Raw genomic sequence first — 19,774 nt, 5'->3', positions numbered from 1 at the left:
TAGGGGTCTGGCACAAGCTTGAAGGATATGTGGCGTAGTGTTTCGCTTTGTCGTTCCTGCAGTAGAAGGTTGTGGGATTGATCTCAGACGTAAAAGCGCCTGTCTTCTGATCTGAAGTATTCTGCTGTCCGCTATTCCTCCATGGCTGTAGTCGTTTCTCAAGGCCCCTTAAGAGGTGGTTGGTTTCACTATCTTTGCCTCTGGGAGCATTTATGCTCGAGTTATGTGGTTCTCCTTTTTGACAGGTGCTGCCACTAGGGTTTGTAGGTCACTAAGTAGCCCCTTTTTAGGGTTTAGGACCAGGTTTACCTCTGTCCTAGGATTCTAGGGTCCGTAGGATTTAGTGCTGCGGTTTCATCGCAATGTCGCCTCTGCGGAGATTGTCGGTTGGGTCAGACTTGGGGAGTTTTACGTTGGGTCAACCCTATTAGACTCAGTGGGTGTGGATCTAGGGCTCCGGTGGTCTGGTTCCTCCTATCTTGTTGTCCCTGGGTTCTTCCTTGGAATTTGGGATTGAGATTAGGATGCGTTCCTTTGTCTCTCCTTTATGGGGAGTTTGAAAGTCTCCGGTTAACTACCCAGTTGTGAAGACTGAGCTTGGGGTTTTCTCCATGTGGCCCTGCTGTTCGCCTTATGGCCTGGTTTCGTTTTCGACCTGTGGGGTCAGTGACAGCGTGTTGGGATTCTTCTGTGTTTCGCCGTCTGACGGACTAGCTTAGGGGGCTCGAGAGATTGTCTCTCAGAGGTTTCAAGCAGTTAGTTGTTCTCCTATGGCTTTGCCAGACCTCTTTGGCGGGGGGGCGCCCTTTGGGTGCTCGGTGTCTGGGTAATCATCCTCAGATGATTACAGAGGTTTGGGGACGAGTATTTTTTATCTCCTGTTTTCCACCGGTTGCCTTTTTTGTCTCCCTGTAGAGTGATGGGTTCCGGTGGTCCGTGTTTTTCGGAGATGGGCTTGCCGTTGGGATTGTTATCACCCATTTCTGGGTGACTTATCTCAGGGTTCTAGTCATATTTTGTTCTTAGGTGAATGTTTATTCCTCCCCGTTTTTCTTGAGTGGAGGTGTGTGCTGGTTGTTGCGTCCTGTTGGCTTGTCTAGCTAATGGTCAATGGATGGGTTGTGTTCGCATCACTGCACTAATCCTAAAGAACTTTGTTGTCCGTGTGAACTGAGTTGCTTTGGCGTTCGGCTCTGTGGCCTGTAGTGGTTGGGCTGTCTTGGTTGTACAAGAGCAAGGTGGGGTTTTTTCTTTTGAGGGAGGGCTCTGCTGTTGCTTGCACCACTAGCTTCTCCTTTCTGTTTTATTGACCATCTTTGGATTTGATACTTGCTGGTACGGCACCCCAAGTCTCCTGTGGTCTGAGGTGCGGGACTGGGTTTTGGTTTCTCCGGTTAGCTGGTTAGGGGTTTTTCCCTTGGTGACCGGGTTTTGATAGGAGTGCCCTTGGTTCCTGCTGTTTAGCCTTTTGGACACTGTATGGTCCTTGAGATCTGTTTGTTTCCTTTGAGTTTTCTTTGTATTCTGATGCAGTTCCTGTCATTGGGACCTGGGTCAGTGTATGTCTGCCCACTGGAGTGGGTTGAAGTGGGCCTGTGTTCCCTTCGAGAATGGTTCGTCGGTTCCCTAGTTGGTTGAGGGGCTGCGGCTGGGCTGTTGCCTTGGGAGATGGTATCCTTGGGGTCTGTGATCTCGGTTGCGTCTATTCGTGGTGACCGTTCAGGTTCGATGACCTGTTGGTAGATTTGCGTCAATGGTGCCTCCTTTCAATTTTTCAAAGGGTTCTTGTTCCCGGTTTTCGGACGAAACAAGGTCTTTTGTTTTGGGAATGTGTTGTTTTTTTTTGGGTGATGCCTTCATGTGGTCCGCCTCTTACCCTTAGTTTTGGCATTCTGTGTCCTCTTTGGCTTGGGTATAAATTTCCCATAAGTAATGAATGCGTCTGTGGACTTTTTCCCATTTGGAAGAAAAACTTAAATTATGCTTACCTGATCATTTTCTTTTCTTCCGTGGGAAAGAGTCCACAGCCCCCCGCCTGTTTTTGAGGCGTTTTTATCTTCTGGCACCTTTTCTGAATGACTGGGGGATAGGGAAGGTGGGAGGAGTATTTAAGCCTTTGGCTGGTGGGTCTTTGCCTCCTCCTGGTGGCCAGGTTCTTATTTTACCATAAGTAATGAATGCGGCTGTGGACTCTTTTCCACAGAAGAAAAGAAAATTATCAGGTAAGCATAATTTAAGTTATACGTGTGTGTATATGAATGTGTGTGTGTGTGTGTATATGTATGTATATATATTCTGCACTCCATGCACTCCAACCTTTCTTCTCTTTCTTTCCTGGGTGGCTCCTCAATCACTCTTTTTACGTATCCATGTGAAAAATAGAGGGCACTCACAGGTCTTTTTATAGTTGATTATTTATTAATAAAAAATGACATAATTCAGGTCGACAGTTCGGCTCCACAATTGAGCCTGTACAGCATTCGGATAATGGCGATTGAACAAACCAGACATACAAACTAAGATTGTCTTGAAAAAGGCTCAATCGTGGAGCCGAAACATCGACCTGAATTATGTCCGTTTTTTACTGAATAAATAAATAATCAACTATAAAAAGACCTTTGAGTGCCCTCTATTTTTTATAATCTGCACTATTAGGTATATATACAGAGACGGTACCTTATGAAAGCAGTGCTTATAAAAAAACATTTACTACTAACAGTGCAAGATAGTGGTAATAAAGAGAAATTTGAAAAAAGAGAAAACACAGACCACTATTATTCTAGCAACAGGTATTTTACTGCCATTTAAATATTTTCAACAGGATCAAACCAGCAGCACAAAAGCAAAATACTAATAATTAAAATGTGCAGCAAAATCAAGTTCCCAGTATGTTGCAAAAGAGCTGATATAAATGTTCCCATTAGAAAAGGTGCTGTTTCCAAAAAGTTCCACATGCATAGTAGCAGTTTTGTATTGATTTAAGAGAACAACATTATAAATCAAATTATATATATATTTTTATATATATATATATATATATATATATATATATATATATATATATATATATATTTATTTAATATATATTGTGTGTGTTTATAGATTTATATATATAATATATATGTGTGTGTGTTTATAGATATATATACTGTAAGTATAGATAGATGGTTATCTCTTTATTTTATAGGCCTATTTTTTGTTTTTTCCAGAAAGACCAGATCTGTTCCATCTGCTGATGGCTCCAGTTTGATTCAGTCTCTCTCCACCACTCAGGTAATTGATATATGGATTTACTTTACTTTAGACATGGAAATTAAGTGACTAGCAATTTCTGTGTTTCAAAGCCTTTGCTTCCTTTATAGGTGCCTGTTTTAGAGACCGAGCCAAGTAAAGAAGTGAAGAAAAATCTTGTACAGAAAAAGAAATCCAGTGATCCAAGCTCTCCAGTTGACACTGCCCATACACAGTCTACAGACTCAAAGTCAGTGTCTCATGATCTGCTGGCTCCTTTTTATTGTGCAACTTTATACATTCTTGTTTAAATGTATCCATTTCTTGTGTGTATGAATGTTTGAATGAATCGACATTGGAGTGTGTTGAGTAACACATTTTATTGTTACTTTTATGTTAAATTTCTTTGTCCAATTTTTTTGATTATTAGCTATTATAAATGCATTATAGTACTTGTCTATGGTGGATGAAAGACAGAAGTTAGCACACACAACAATAGGTAATAAAGCTGTAAATCTAATTAATAGAATTCAGAGAAATATATGCAGCCCTTTCATCATGGACCACAGTATACTCTCTCCTCAAATGGATATATTAGGCAAGATTTATGACAAGGCGAATTCCTCAATTGGTTGCAGGCCCGCTCATTTGAGCCAGCTACTTATATTTATACTGCTGCTTCTTAAACTCTCTATGCCAAACTGAAGTTGGCAGCTGAAAATCACCTGCCTGGATTCATTCAACCAGATGATTCACAAGCCCTACTCTTGTGTAATTAGTTTCGTTAGGGTAGAGGGGCGGCATTGCATGAGTGTTTCGTTGTGCGATGATAAATATGGGGAACATATCCACCCCACAATTTGCTATCTAGTTTTAACTTGTGAATCCTGTCTACTTGCAAATGATAAATCATGCCCATTGTCTCCTGATAAAAAAGGTGCAAGGTGCCTACAGTTATGTATTTTGTTACCATTTATGGCAGGGGTCAACAAATCTGTTTAAAATTTAGCAGCCAGTAACAATATTTAGGAGACAGTGGTATTTGTATATAGATATATGGAGAATAACCCAAAAAGTTAGGATCCAGGGGTAAAATTCTAGGAGCCAGTGGCTCCCAGGCTCGTGGATTTGTCGAGCCCTGATTTAGGAACACAGGAAAATGATATTTTGTTGTGTTTTAAGCAGTGCCTGCTTTGCTGGGAGCACATGATATTGATCTTAGTGATTTATTTATTATTAAAAAAACAAAAAACAATTTGTTTTGTTCATGCTGTGTTGGACAGCACCAACAAACTGTGCACCATTATGTTCCTTTTAAGTGGTCCATAGTTTATATCTCCACCACATCTTCAATTGTCCTATGAATAAGTGATAATGTACAGACATGTTATTTAGCTGGTATAAATAATACTGAAATACAGTATGCTACACCAAACCTAACAATATTGTCTGAACTTTTATCAAAATATGATCTCCAAGGCTTCTGGTGATTGGAGAACTAAAATGGTATGAGAGACTAAGGGAAAAATTTTAATTTAGAATCAGAACATATCTTATATTTACATTACCAAAAAGGTTATTTATGCATATATCAGTTTTTTTCCTTTGAATTACAGAATGCATTGTTTGAAGCTAAGAGTATGCTGACCATCGTTTTCTACTAGGGATTCACAATTTATTTAATTTACAGAACATTGTTCTGGTAATGGAGCAGCCACAGAGATTAACTATAACAAAGCTGCATGCCCTATTATCCAGGAAAATTCATGTCAGAAATCTAAAATTCTCACAAGGAACATTGTAATTAAAAATAAAAAAGGGACACTAGTTTAAAACCAAAAGTATTGAGTTGGCACAATATTGCATGTTTTTTATCTGTATTCCCCTTTATACATTTTTTTAATCTTATCTGGCAATACTATTGTTAATACTTGCATTTTTTATTTACATTTAGATAAGTTAAATTGATATGTTTAGTTTTTCTGTGTAGCTAATACATAGGAGGTTGTTTTATTCTCCAAATTGTATCTTTTTCTTTAGGCATACTTACAAGAACCCCTTGCATAGGCTTCTGGGTAAAAAAACGGATAAGAAAAGCAGCAAAGAAGTTCTTCTCACCCCAGACGGTACTGAGCAACCTCTCCATCCTGCAAAGGAAACTAACGTTTCCAAGAGACCCTTAGATGCTATGTATGGTATGTTTTGTTTCATACTGGCTGCATAATTCTGCAGAAATGTAAGAATTATGTCTTAGACGCTATTTAATTTATGTACTTTCAAATTTCATTGCATCATACATAATATTGTGCTATGGCTGATCTATAATTTGACTTCAGACAATTACATTTTTGTTCTATCATTTTTTTTTTCCTGCTTTTTATGTGTCTGTCACAAAATGTTTCCATATTATTTTTTATTTATATATATTTTTTTAGGTACAGTGATGGCAGGGCATGGCAGTCATCCACCTCTAGAGGAGATGTCGTCTGGTAAAATTCGCAGGAACAGGTCCATTAAAATTAGCAAAGCCACTACCGTGTCTGAAAAATGGAAATCCTCTCTTTACCGAGAGATCACCAATTCCTCTGAACTCAAACACCTTGATGACTTTCTGTTTACTAAGGTAACATGAAAGTGTACAAATCATGTTTTCCCAATATAGTGATGAACTTGTATTTATCCTGATGATCGATTGTTATGTTTGTGTTGTGCAGATTCTAGTGGCATTTATTATACTTTGTTGTGCTCTTTTCTTTCTTTACTTTATATTTTGTATTTGTCTTACAAATGAAACTAACCCAGTGGCATCTGGATCTAGTTGCTGGTATGGCAGCTTTTTAACACTATAGTGTACTCTATCCACAGATGAATACATTGCATCCTGATAAGCCAGGTGTTGAGTGCTTACTTTACAAAGCCATGGAAATGTTCAGAGGAAATCTCAAAGACATGTATTCTGCCCCTGTGAGTGTTTGTTTTCTTTAAACATAAACAGATTCTATATTGACTTGTTTTGTTTTTATTTTCTGTGCAAAGTAATATAGTAAGTGTTTATGGTCCTTGATAATTGATTCAATTTACATAAATATCAATATGATACTTCAAAATCACTCTTTGAAATTGGGATTAATATTGTATGTCTTAGATTAAAACACAAATACATTTCAATGTAACAATTTCCTTTGCCGATCTACTCTGTGTATACTAGTGGTGTATACTGCTTTGTACCTTAACCCCTTAATGACCACAGCACTTTTCCATTTTCTGTCTGTTTGGGACCCAGGGCTATTTTTACATTTTTGCGGTGTTTGTGTTTAGCTATAATTTTCCTCTTACTCATTTACTGTACCCACACATATTATATACCGTTTTTCTCGCCATTAAATGCACTTTATAAAGATACCATTATTTTCATCATATCTTATAATTTACTATAAAAAATTATAAAATATGAGGAAAAATTGAAAAAAACACACTTTCTCCAACATAGGTGTGTCCGGTCCACGGCGTCATCCTTACTTGTGGGATATTCTCTTCCCCAACAGGAAATGGCAAAGAGCCCAGCAAAGCTGGTCACATGATCCCTCCTAGGCTCCGCCTACCCCAGTCATTCTCTTTGCCGTTGTACAGGCAACATCTCCACGGAGATGGCTTAGAGTTTTTTAGTGTTTAACTGTAGTTTTTATTATTCAATCAAGAGTTTGTTATTTTGAAATAGTGCTGGTATGTACTATTTACTCAGAAACAGAAAAGAGATGAAGATTTCTGTTTGTATGAGGAAAATGATTTTAGCAACCGTCACTAAAATCCATGGCTGTTCCACACAGGACTGTTGAGAGCAATTAACTTCAGTTGGGGGAACAGTGAGCAGTCTCTTGCTGCTTGAGGTATGACACATTCTAACAAGACGATGTAATGCTGGAAGCTGTCATTTTCCCTATGGGATCCGGTAAGCCATGTTTATTAAGATCGTAAATAAGGGCTTCACAAGGGCTTATTAAGACTGTAGACTTTTTCTGGGCTAAATCGATTCATTATTAACACATATTTAGCCTTGAGGAATCATTTATTCTGGGTATTTTGATATAATAATATCGGCAGGCACTGTTTTAGACACCTTATTCTTTAGGGGCTTTCCCAAATCATAGGCAGAGCCTCATTTTCGCGCCGGTGTTGCGCACTTGTTTTTGAGAGGCATGACATGCAGTCGCATGTGAGAGGAGCTCTGATACTTAGAAAAGACTTTCTGAAGGCGTCATTTGGTATCGTATTCCCCTTTGGGCTTGGTTGGGTCTCAGCAAAGCAGATACCAGGTACTGTAAAGGGGTTAAAGTTAAAAACGGCTCCGGTTCCGTTATTTTAAGGGTTAAAGCTTCCAAATTTGGTGTGCAATACTTTTAAGGCTTTAAGACACTGTGGTGAAAATTTGGTGAATTTTGAACAATTCCTTCATGTTTTTTCGCAATTGCAGTAATAAAGTGTGTTCAGTTTAAAATTTAAAGTGACAGTAACGGTTTTATTTTAAAACGTTTTTTGTACTTTGTTATCAAGTTTATGCCTGTTTAACATGTCTGAACTACCAGATAGACTGTGTTCTGAATGTGGGGAAGCCAGAATTCCTATTCATTTAAATAAATGTGATTTATGTGACAATGACAATGATGCCCAAGATGATTCCTCAAGTGAGGGGAGTAAGCATGGTACTGCATCATTCCCTCCTTCGTCTACACGAGTCTTGCCCACTCAGGAGGCCCCTAGTACATCTAGCGCGCCAATACTCCTTACTATGCAACAATTAACGGCTGTAATGGATAATTCTGTCAAAAACATTTTAGCCAAAATGAACACTTATCAGCGTAAGCGCGACTGCTCTGTTTTAGATACTGAAGAGCATGACGACGCTGATAATAATGGTTCTGAAGGGCCCCTAACCCAGTCTGATGGGGCCAGGGAGGTTTTGTCTGAGGGAGAAATTACTGATTCAGGGAACATTTCTCAACAAGCTGAACCTGATGTGATTACGTTTAAATTTAAGTTGGAACATCTCCGCATTCTGGATGATTGTGACAAGTTGGTCATCCCAGAGAAACTATGTAAAATGGACAAGTTCCTAGAGGTCCCGGGGCTCCCAGAAGCTTTTCCTATACCCAAGCGGGTGGCGGACATTGTTAATAAAGAATGGGAAAGGCCCGGTATTCCTTTCGTCCCTCCCCCCATATTTAAAAAATTGTTTCCTATGGTCGACCCCAGAAAGGACTTATGGCAGACAGTCCCCAAGGTCGAGGGAGCGGTTTCCACTTTAAACAAACGCACCACTATACCCATAGAGGATAGTTGTGCTTTCAAAGATCCTATGGATAAAAAATTAGAAGGTTTACTTAAAAAGATGTTTGTTCAGCAGGGTTACCTTCTACAACCAATTTCATGCGTTGTCCCTGTAGCTACAGCCGCATGTTTCTGGTTCGATGAGCTGATAAAGGCGGTCGATAGTGATTCTCCTCCTTATGAGGAGATTATGGACAGAATCAATGCTCTCAAATTGGCTAATTCTTTCACCCTAGACGCCACTTTGCAATTGGCTAGGTTAGCGGCTAAGAATTCTGGGTTTGCTATTGTGGCGCGCAGAGCGCTTTGGTTGAAATCTTGGTCAGCTGATGCGTCTTCCAAGAACAAGCTACTTAACATTCCTTTCAAGGGGAAAACGCTGTTTGGCCCTGACTTGAAAGAGATTATCTCTGATATCACTGGGGGTAAGGGCCACGCCCTTCCTCAGGATCGGCCTTTCAAGGCAAAAAATAAACCTAATTTTCGTCCCTTTCGTAGAAATGGACCAGCCCAAAGTGCTACGTCCTCTAAGCAAGAGGGTAATACTTCTCAAGCCAAGCCAGCTTGGAGACCAATGCAAGGCTGGAACAAGGGAAAGCAGGCCAAGAAACCTGCCACTGCTACCAAGACAGCATGAAATGTTGGCCCCCGATCCGGGACCGGATCTGGTGGGGGGCAGACTCTCTCTCTTCGCTCAGGCTTGGGCAAGAGATGTTCTGGATCCTTGGGCGCTAGAAATAGTCTCCCAAGGTTATCTTCTGGAATTCAAGGGGCTTCCCCCAAGGGGGAGGTTCCACAGGTCTCAGTTGTCTTCAGACCACATAAAAAGACAGGCATTCTTACATTGTGTAGAAGACCTGTTAAAAATGGGAGTGATTCATCCTGTTCCATTAAGAGAACAAGGGATGGGGTTCTACTCCAATCTGTTCATAGTTCCCAAAAAAGAGGGAACGTTCAGACCAATCTTAGATCTCAAGATCTTAAACAAGTTTCTCAAGGTTCCATCGTTCAAGATGGAAACCATTCGAACTATTCTTCCTTCCATCCAGGAAGGTCAATTCATGACCACAGTGGATTTAAAGGATGCGTATCTACATATTCCTATCCACAAGGAACATCATCGGTTCCTAAGGTTCGCATTCCTGGACAAGCATTACCAGTTCGTGGCGCTTCCTTTCGGATTAGCCACTGCTCCAAGGATTTTCACAAAGGTACTAGGGTCCCTTCTAGCTGTGCTAAGACCAAGGGGCATTGCTGTAGTGCCTTACTTGGACGACATTCTGATTCAAGCGTCGTCCCTTCCTCAAGCAAAGGCTCACACGGACATTGTACTGGCCTTTCTCAGATCTCACGGATGGAAAGTGAACGTGGAAAAGAGTTCTCTATCTCCGTCAACAAGGGTTCCCTTCTTGGGAACAATAATAGACTCCTTAGAAATGAGGATTTTTCTGACAGAGGCCAGAAAAACAAAACTTCTAGACTCTTGTCGGATACTTCATTCCGTTCCTCTTCCTTCCATAGCGCAGTGCATGGAAGTGATCGGTTTGATGGTAGCGGCAATGGACATAGTTCCTTTTGCGCGCATTCATCTAAGACCATTACAACTGTGCATGCTCAGTCAGTGGAATGGGGACTATACAGACTTGTCTCCGAAGATACAAGTAAATCAGAGGACCAGAGACTCACTCCGTTGGTGGCTGTCCCTGGACAACCTGTCACAAGAGATGACATTCCGCAGACCGGAGTGGGTCATCGTCACGACCGACGCCAGTCTGATGGGCTGGGGCGCGGTCTGGGGATCCCTGAAAGCTCAGGGTCTTTGGTCTCGGGAAGAATCTCTTCTACCGATAAATATTCTGGAACTGAGAGCGATATTCAATGCTCTCAAGGCTTGGCCTCAGCTAGCGAGGGCCAAGTTCATACGGTTTCAATCAGACAACATGACAACTGTTGCGTACATCAACCATCAGGGGGGAACAAGGAGTTCCCTAGCGATGGAAGAAGTGACCAAAATCATTCTATGGGCGGAGTCTCACTCCTGCCACCTGTCTGCTATCCACATCCCAGGAGTGGAAAATTGGGAAGCGGATTTTCTGAGTCGTCAGACATTGCATCCGGGGGAGTGGGAACTCCATCCGGAAATCTTTGCCCAAGTCACTCAGCTGTGGGGCATTCCAGACATGGATCTGATGGCCTCTCGTCAGAACTTCAAAGTTCCTTGCTACGGGTCCAGATCCAGGGATCCCAAGGCGGCTCTAGTGGATGCACTAGTAGCACCTTGGACCTTCAAACTAGCTTATGTGTTCCCGCCGTTTCCTCTCATCCCCAGGCTGGTAGCCAGGATCAATCAGGAGAGGGAGTCGGTGATCTTGATAGCTCCTGCGTGGCCACGCAGGACTTGGTATGCAGATCTGGTGAATATGTCATCGGCTCCACCTTGGAAGCTACCTTTGAGACGAGACCTTCTTGTTCAGGGTCAGTTCGAACATCCGAATCTGGTTTCACTCCAGCTGACTGCTTGGAGATTGAACGCTTGATCTTATCGAAGCGAGGGTTCTCAGATTCTGTTATCGATACTCTTGTTCAGGCCAGAAAGCCTGTAACTAGAAGATTTACCACAAAATTTGGAAAAAATATATCTGTTGGTGTGAATCTAAAGGATTCCCTTGGGACAAGGTTAAGATTCCTAAGATTCTATCCTTCCTTCAAGAAGGATTGGAAAAAGGATTATCTGCTAGTTCCCTGAAGGGACAGATTTCTGCCTTGTCTGTGTTACTTCACAAAAAGCTGGCAGCTGTGCCAGATGTTCAAGCCTTTGTTCAGGCTCTGGTTAGAATTAAGCCTGTTTACAAACCTTTGACTCCTCCTTGGAGTCTCAACTTAGTTCTTTCAGTTCTTCAGGGGGTTCCGTTTGAACCCTTACATTCCGTTGATATTAAGTTATTATCTTGGAAAGTTGCAATTTCTTCTGCTAGAAGAGTTTCAGAATTATCTGCTCTGCAGTGTTCTCCTCCTTATCTGGTGTTCCATGCAGATAAGGTGGTTTTACGTACTAAACCTGGTTTTCTTCCAAAAGTTGTTTCTAACAAAAACATTAACCAGGAGATTATCGTACCTTCTCTGTGTCCGAAACCAGTTTCAAAGAAGGAACGTTTGTTGCACAATTTGGATGTTGTTCGCGCTCTAAAATTCTATTTAGATGCTACAAAGGATTTTAGACAAACATCTTCCTTGTTTGTTGTTTATTCCGGTAAAAGGAGAGGTCAAAAAGCAACTTCTACCTCTCTCTCTTTTTGGATTAAAAGCATCATCAGATTGGCTTACGAGACTGCCGGACGGCAGCCTCCCGAAAGAATCACGGCTCATTCCACTAGGGCTGTGGCTTCCACATGGGCCTTCAAGAACGAGGCTTCTGTTGATCAGATATGTAGGGCAGCGACTTGGTCTTCACTGCACACTTTTACCAAATTTTACAAGTTTGATACTTTTGCTTCTTCTGAGGCTATTTTTGGGAGAAAGGTTTTGCAAGCCGTGGTGCCTTCCATTTAGGTGACCTGATTTGCTCCCTCCCTTCATCCGTGTCCTAAAGCTTTGGTATTGGTTCCCACAAGTAAGGATGACGCCGTGGACCGGACACACCTATGTTGGAGAAAACAATTTATGTTTACCTGATAAATTACTTTCTCCAACGGTGTGTCCGGTCCACGGCCCGCCCTGGTTTTTTTTTTTTAATCAGGTCTGATAATTTATTTTCTTTAACTACAGTCACCACGGTACCATATGGTTTCTCCTATGCAAATATTCCTCCTTAACGTCGGTCGAATGACTGGGGTAGGCGGAGCCTAGGAGGGATCATGTGACCAGCTTTGCTGGGCTCTTTGCCATTTCCTGTTGGGGAAGAGAATATCCCACAAGTAAGGATGACGCCGTGGACCGGACACACCGTTGGAGAAAGTAATTTATCAGGTAAACATAAATTCTGTTTTTCTTTCATGTAATTGGCAAGAGTCCATGAGCTAGTGACGCATGGGATATACAATCCTACCAGGAGGGGCAAAGTTTCCCAAACCTCAAAATGCCTATAAATACACCACTCACCACACCCACAATTCAGTTTTACAAACTTTGCCTCCTATGGAGCTTGTGAAGTAAGTTTGTGCTAAGATTTCTACGTTGATATGCGCTTCTCAGCATTTTGAAGCCCGATTCCTCTCAGAGTACAGTGAATTTCAGAGGGATGTGAAGGGAGTATCACCTTTTGAATGCAATGGTTTTCCTCACGGGAGATCTATTTCATAGGTTCTCTGTTACCCTTTTCAGATCTACGATATACTCTCATATTCCATTACCTCTACTGATAACCGTTTCAGTACTGGTTTGGCTATCTGCTATATGTGGATGGGTGTCTTTGGTAAGTGTATTTTCATTACTTAAGACACTCTCAGCTATGGTTTGGCACTTTATGTATTTTATAAAGTTCTAAATATATGTATTGTACTTCTATTTGCCATGATTCAGGTTTTCAGTATATTTCCTTTTGCAGACTGTCATTTTCATATCTGGGAAATGTTTTTTTAGGAAAAATGTATTTCTTACCTGGGGTGTTGTCTTTTTGAAATTGACTATCTTTTAAATTCGCCGGCAGAATTAGGCTCGCGAGGTCGCAAAATGCTAAAGTTTATTGCGTCATTCTTGGCGCAAGGTTTTTTTAGCGCAAAGTTACGTTTGTTGACACAATTTCGTCATTTCCGGTGTCTTAGTTGATGCCGAGTCCTTCACAAGGTTGCGTCTTCTGTGACGCGAGTGTGTCATTTCCGGACGTTTTTGGTGCCAAAAAATATTTTTCTGTTTGTGCCATGCGTCATACTTGGCACCAAATATTTTCATTATTTAAGAGAGCATTTCTATATGCCTCTTGCCTTTTCTCTATGTCAGAGGGCTATGCCGTTTGCATTTTTTTCCCTTTCCTGAAACTGCCATATAAGGAAATTGATAATTTTGCTTTATATGTTGTTTTTTCTCTTACATTTGCAAGATGTCTCAATCTGATTCTGTCTCAGAAGTCACTGTTGGAACTCTGCTGCTGGATAACGGTTCTACCAAAGCTAAGTGCATTTGTTGTAAACTTGTGGAGGTTATATATCCAGCTGTGGTTTGTAATAGCTGTCATGATAAACTTTTACATGCAGAAAATGTATCCATCAGTAGTAGTTCATTACCTGTTGCTGTTCCCTCAACATCTAATGCACAAGATATACCTGTAAATTTAAAATAATTTATTTCTGATTCTATACAGAAGGCTTTGTCTGCTATTCTGCCTTCTAATAAACATAGAAGGTCTTTTAAAACTTCTCATAAAATTAATGAAATTTCAAATGACCGACAACATACTGAATTATCCTTCTCTGATGAGTATCTATCTGGTTCAGAAGATCCTGCCTCAGATATTGACACTGACAAATCTTTTTATTTGTTTAAAATGGAGTATATTCGTTCTTTGTTAAAAGAAGTGTTGATTACATTGGATATGGAGGAAACTAATCCTCTTGATATTAAAATTAGTAAACGTTTAAATTCTGTTTATAAACCTCCTGTGGTTACTCCAGAGGTTTTTCCAGTTCCTGATGCTATTTCTGATATGATTTCTAAGGAATGGAATAGGCCTGGTACTTCTTTTATTCCTTCTTGAAGGTTTAAAAAATTGTACCCTTTGCCAGCAGTCTATTTAGAGTTTTGGGAAAAGATCCCTAAAGTTGACGGGTCTATCTCTACTCTTGCTAAACGTACTACTATTCCTACGGAAGATAGTACTTCTTTTAAAGATCCTTTAGATAGAAAACTTGAATCTTATCTAAGGAAAGCCTATTTATATGCTGGTCATCATCTCAGGCCTGCAATTTCTTTCGCTGAGGTTGCAGCTTCATCAACTTTTTGGTTGGAACATTTAGCGCAACAAGAATTGGATTCTGATTTGTCTAGCATTGTTCGCTTACTCTAACATGCTAATCATTTTATCTGTGATGCTATTTTTGATATCATAATTGATGTTAAATCTATGTCTTTAGCTATTTTAGCTAGAAGAGCTTTGTGGCTTAAATTTTGGAATTCAGTACTGACATGACTTCTAAGTCCAGATTGCTATCTCTTTCTTTCCAAGGTAATAAGTTATTTGGTTCTCAGTTGGATTCAATATTTTCAACTGTCACTGGGGGGAGTGGAGTTTTTTTTGCCTCAAGATAAAAGACCTAAGGGTAAATCTAAAGCTTCTAACCGTTTTCGTTCCTTTCGACAAAATAAGGAACAGAAATCAAATCCTTCCCCCAAGGAATCGGTTTCCAATTGGAAGCCTTCCTCAAATTGGAATAAGTCCAAGTCATTTAAGAGATCAAAGCCAGCCCCCAAGTCCGCAGGAAGGTGCAACCCTCATTCCAGTTCAGCTGGTGGGGGGCAGATTAAGATTTTTCAAAGATGTTTGGATCAATTCGGTCCAAAATCAATGGATTCAGAGTTTGACCGCCTGTGAGAAGAATTTTTCTCTCACGCATTCCAGCAAACCCAGTAAAGGCTCAGGCTTTCCTGAAGTGTGTTTCAGACCTGGAGTTTTCAGGGGTAATAATGCCAGTTCCGTTTCAGGAACATGGTCTGGGGTTTTATTCAAATCTATTCATTGTCCCAAAGAGAGAAAATTCATTCAGACCAGTTTTGGATCTAAAGATTTTGAATCGATATGCAAGAGTACCTACTTTCAAAATGGTGACTACAAAAACTATTCTGCCTTTTGTTCAGCAAGGGCATTATATGTCCACAATAGACTTACAGGATGCATATCTTCATATTCTGATTCATCCAGATCACTATTAGTTCCTGAGATTCTCTTTTCTAGACAAGCATTACCAATTTGTTGCTCTTCCTTTTGGCCTAGCGACAGCTCCAAGAATCGTTTCAAAGATTCTTGGTGCCCTACTCTCTGTAATCAGAGAGTGGGGTATTGCAGTGTTTCCTTATTTGGACGATATCTTGGTACTTGCTCAGTCTTTACGTTCTGCAGAATCTCAGACCAATCAACTAGTGTTGTTTCTTCAAAGACAGGGTTGGAGGATCAATTTACCACAGACAAGGGTAACCTTTTTAGGTTTCCAGATAGATTCAGTGTCCATGACTCTGTCCCTAACAGACAAGAGATGATTAAAATTGGTTTTCAGTTTGACGGAACCTTCAGTATCAATCAATCCCTTCAGTGGCTATGTGCATGGAAGTTATAGGTCTCATGACTGCAGCATCGGACGCAATCCCCTTTTCGTTTTCATATGAGACCTCTCCAGCTTTGTATGCTGAACCAATGGTTCAGGGATTATACAAGGATATCACAATTAATATCCTTAAGCGGATTACCTCAGTCGTCAGACTATACATCCAGGGGAGTGGTCTCTCCACCCAGAGGTGTTTTTTCAAGTTGTTCAGATGTGGGGTCTTCCAGAAATAGATTTGATGGCATCTCATCTAAACAAGAAACTTCCCAGGTACCTGTCCAGGTCCAGGGATCCTCAGGCGGAAGCAGTGGATGCATTGACACTTCCTTGGTGTTATCATCCTGCTTATATTTTCCCGCCTCTAGTTCTTCTGCCAAGCGTGATCTCCAAAATCATCATGGAGCAATCGTTTGTGTTGCTGGTGGCTCCAGCATGGCCTCACAGGTTTTGGTATGCGGATCATGTCCGGATGTCCAGTTGCCAACCTTGGCCACATCCATTAAGGCCAGACCTGCTATCTCAAGGTCCGTTTTTCCATCAGGATCTCAAATCATTAAATTTGAAGCTATGGAAATTGAACGCTTAGTGCTTAGTCATAGAGGTTTTTCTGACTCCATGATTAATACTATGTTACAAGCTCGTAAATCTGTTTCTAGAAAGATTTATTATTAAGTTTGGAATACTTACATTTCATGGTGTTCTTCTCATACATTTTCTTGGCATTCTTTTAGAATTCCTAGAATTTTACAATTTCTTCAGGATGGTTTGGAAATGGTTTCTCTGCAAGTTCCATGAAAGGACAAATCTCCGCTCTTTCTGTTTTATTTCACAGAAAAATTGCTAAGCTTCCTGATATTCATTGTTTTGTACAGGCTTTGGTTCGTATCAAGCCTGTCATTAAATCAATCTCTCCTCCTTGGAATCTTAATTTGGTTTTGAAGGCTTTACAGGCTCCTCCATTTGAACCTATGCATTCTTTGGGCATTAAACTACTTTCTTGGAAAGTGTTGTTCCTTTTGGCCATCTCTTCTGCTAGAAGAGTTTCTGAATTATCTGCTCTCACTTGTGAGTCTCCTTTTCTGATTTTTCATCAGGATAAGGCAGTTTTGCGGACTTCATCTAATTCTTACCTAAGGTTGTGAATTCTAACAACATCCATAGAGAAATTGTTGTCACTTCCTTGTGTCCTAATCCTAATAATTCTTTGGAGAGATCCTTACATTCTTTGGATGTGGTGAGAGCTCTGAAATATTATGTTGAAGCTACTAAAGTTTTCAGGAAGACTTCCGGTCTATTTGTTAGCTTTTCTAGTTCCAGGAAAGGTCAGAAGGTTTCTGCCATTGCCTTGGCTTTGTGGTTAAAGCTTTTGATTCATCAAGCTTATTTGGAGTCGGGTCAAGCCCCGCCTCAGAGAATTTGCAGCTCATTCTACTAGATCAGTCTCCACTTTTAGGTTTTTTAAAATGAAGCTTCAGTTGATCAGATTTGCAAAGCTGCAACTTGGTCTTCTTTGCATGTATTTGCTTCTTCGGAAGCAGTTTTTGGTAGAAAAGTTCTTGAGGCAGCTGTTTCAGTTTGATTCTTCTGCTTCTAATTTAAGTTTTTTCTTTTCAATTATGAGACTAAACTTATGATTTGGGTTGTCGATTGTTTTTCAGCGGAAAATGGCTGTTTTTAATTTTTTTTCCTCCTTCTCTAGTGACTCTTGCGTGGAGTTCCACTTCTTGGGTATTGCTATCCCATACGTCACTAGCTCATGGACTCTTGCCAATTACATGAAAAAAAACATAATTTATGTAAGAACTTACCTGATAAATGAATTTCTTTCATATTGGCAAGAGTCCATGACGCCCACCCTTTTTATGGTGATTATGATTTTTTTGTTTAAAACACAATTATTCCAAATTCCTTTGTTGATGCTTTTTACTCCTTTCTTATCACCTCACTACTTGGCTATTCGTTAAACTGAATTGTGGGTGTGGTGAGGGGTGTATTTATAGGCATTTTGAGGTTTGGGAAACTTTGCCCCTCCTGGTAGGATTGTATATCCCATACGTCACTAGCTTATGGATTCTTTCCAATATGAAAGAAATGAATTTATCAGGTAAGTTCTTACATAAATTTATGTTTTTCTAACTTTGACCCCCAAAATCTGTTACACATCTACAACCACCAAAAAACACCCATGCTAAATAGTTTCTAAATGTCCTGAGTTTAGAAATACCCAATGTTCACATCTTCTTTGCTTTTTTGCAAGTTATATGGCCATAAATACAAGTAGCACTTTGCTATTTCCAAACCACTTTTTTTCAAAATTAGCGCTAGTTACATTGGGACACTGATATCTTTCAGGAATCCCTGAATATCCCTTGACATGTATATATTTTTTTTTAGAAGACATCCCAAAGTATTGATCTAGGCCCATTTTGGTATATTTCATGCCACCATTTCACCACCAAATGCGATCAAATACAAAAAATCGTTCACTTTTTCACAAATTTGTTAACAAACTTTAGGTTTCTCACTGAAATTATTTACAAACAGCTTGTGCAATTATGGCATAAATGGTTGTAAATTCTTCTCTGGGATCCCCTTTGTTCAGAAATAGCAGACTTATATGGCTTTGGCATTGCTTTTTGGTAATTAGAAGGCCACTAATTGGGCGCATGTAGGGAGCTTTTTGGGGTAATTTTAGCTTTAGTGTAGTAAACAACCCAAAGTATTCATCTAGACCCATTTTGGTATATTTCATTCCACCATTTCACCACCAAATGCGATCAAATAAAAAAGTTACATTTTTCACAGTTTTAGGTTTCTCACTGGAATCATTTACAAACAGTTTGTGCAATTATGGCACAAATGGTTGTAAATGCTTCTCTGGGATCCCCTTTTCTCCAACATTGGTGTGTCCGGTCCACGGCGTCATCCATTACTTGTGGGATATTCTCCTCCCCTACAGGGAAAGGCAAGGAGAGCGCACAGCAGAGCTGTCCATATAGCTCCCCCTCTAGCTCCGCCCCCCAGTCATTCTCCTTGCCGCTCTGAACAAGTAGCATCTCCTCGGGGATGGTGAGGAGTTTGTGGTGTTAGTTGTAGTTTTTTATATCTTCTATCAAGAGTTTGTTATTTTAAAATAGTGCTGGCTTGTACTATTTACTCTACAACAGAAAAGTGATGAAGATTTCTGTTAAGAGGAATATGATTTTAGCACAAGTAACTAGAATCCATTGCTGTTACCACGCAGGACTGTTGAAACAAGAGAACTTCAGTTGGGGGTAACAGTTTGCAGACTCATCTGCTTCAGGTATGACTAGTCTCCTTCTAACAACACAGGCTAATGCTAGATGACAGTCATTTTTCCCCTCAGGGAAAATGGTAAGCCATTTTTCTTTCACCTCAGCAAAAAAGATAACAGGCTTCCCCTTTTTGATTTTTATGCTGGTAGACACTGTTAGGGGCAAAATCGATTGGTTTTTATTACAATATCATGGCATTTGAACTGTTTTATAAGCTCATATACACTTGGGAACGTTTTTTATTGATCTGGCATGTTTTAGACACCTAAATCTAGTCAGGAAGGCCCCTTCACTCTAGTGTGCTGAGGGAGGAAGCCTCATTTTGGTGCTTCAGCTGTGCAGTTGATTTCAAGGCAGTGCATGCAGTTTTCATGTGAGAGGGTCCTGTGACTCAGAAAGTGACTGCAGAAGGCTTATTTCTGTGGATGATTGACCCCTAAGGAAGGTAAAATGCTGCAGCAATACTGTAGCAGGGATTGTAGTGTATAAAAACGGTTAAATCCAACAATTAGCTCTGGTTTGCTTGTTTTAAGAGCTAGAGTCTCCATATTTGCTGTGCAATACTTTCTAAGCATTAAGACACTGGGGTCCAAATTTCATAAAAATCGGATATTGCCTTCATAGTTTTTTGAACATTCAGAAATAAAGTGTGTAATGTTATTATTTAAAGAG

At 40.2% G+C, this 19,774-nt stretch overlaps 1 protein-coding gene across 6 annotated transcripts in view; it reads left to right on the top strand.

Moving 5' to 3' along the window:
- MYO9B (myosin IXB) overlaps positions 1-19,774 on the top strand; it is a 597,798-nt gene that overhangs the window by 435,692 nt on the left and 142,332 nt on the right. For all 6 annotated transcript variants that reach the window (XM_053702888.1, XM_053702886.1, XM_053702887.1 and 3 more), the window contains 5 exons: positions 3,210-3,273; positions 3,363-3,481; positions 5,272-5,426; positions 5,667-5,854; positions 6,097-6,195. In XM_053702888.1, the coding sequence (XP_053558863.1) occupies positions 3,210-3,273; positions 3,363-3,481; positions 5,272-5,426; positions 5,667-5,854; positions 6,097-6,195 (625 nt within the window). The remainder of the gene's footprint in view (positions 1-3,209; positions 3,274-3,362; positions 3,482-5,271; positions 5,427-5,666; positions 5,855-6,096; positions 6,196-19,774) is intronic.

Source organism: Bombina bombina, chromosome 2 (assembly GCF_027579735.1).
Source record: "Bombina bombina isolate aBomBom1 chromosome 2, aBomBom1.pri, whole genome shotgun sequence".
NCBI lineage: Eukaryota > Metazoa > Chordata > Amphibia > Anura > Bombinatoridae > Bombina > Bombina bombina.
Note: the sequence above shows the minus strand (reverse complement) of the source record. Positions and strands in the feature narration are given on the sequence as shown.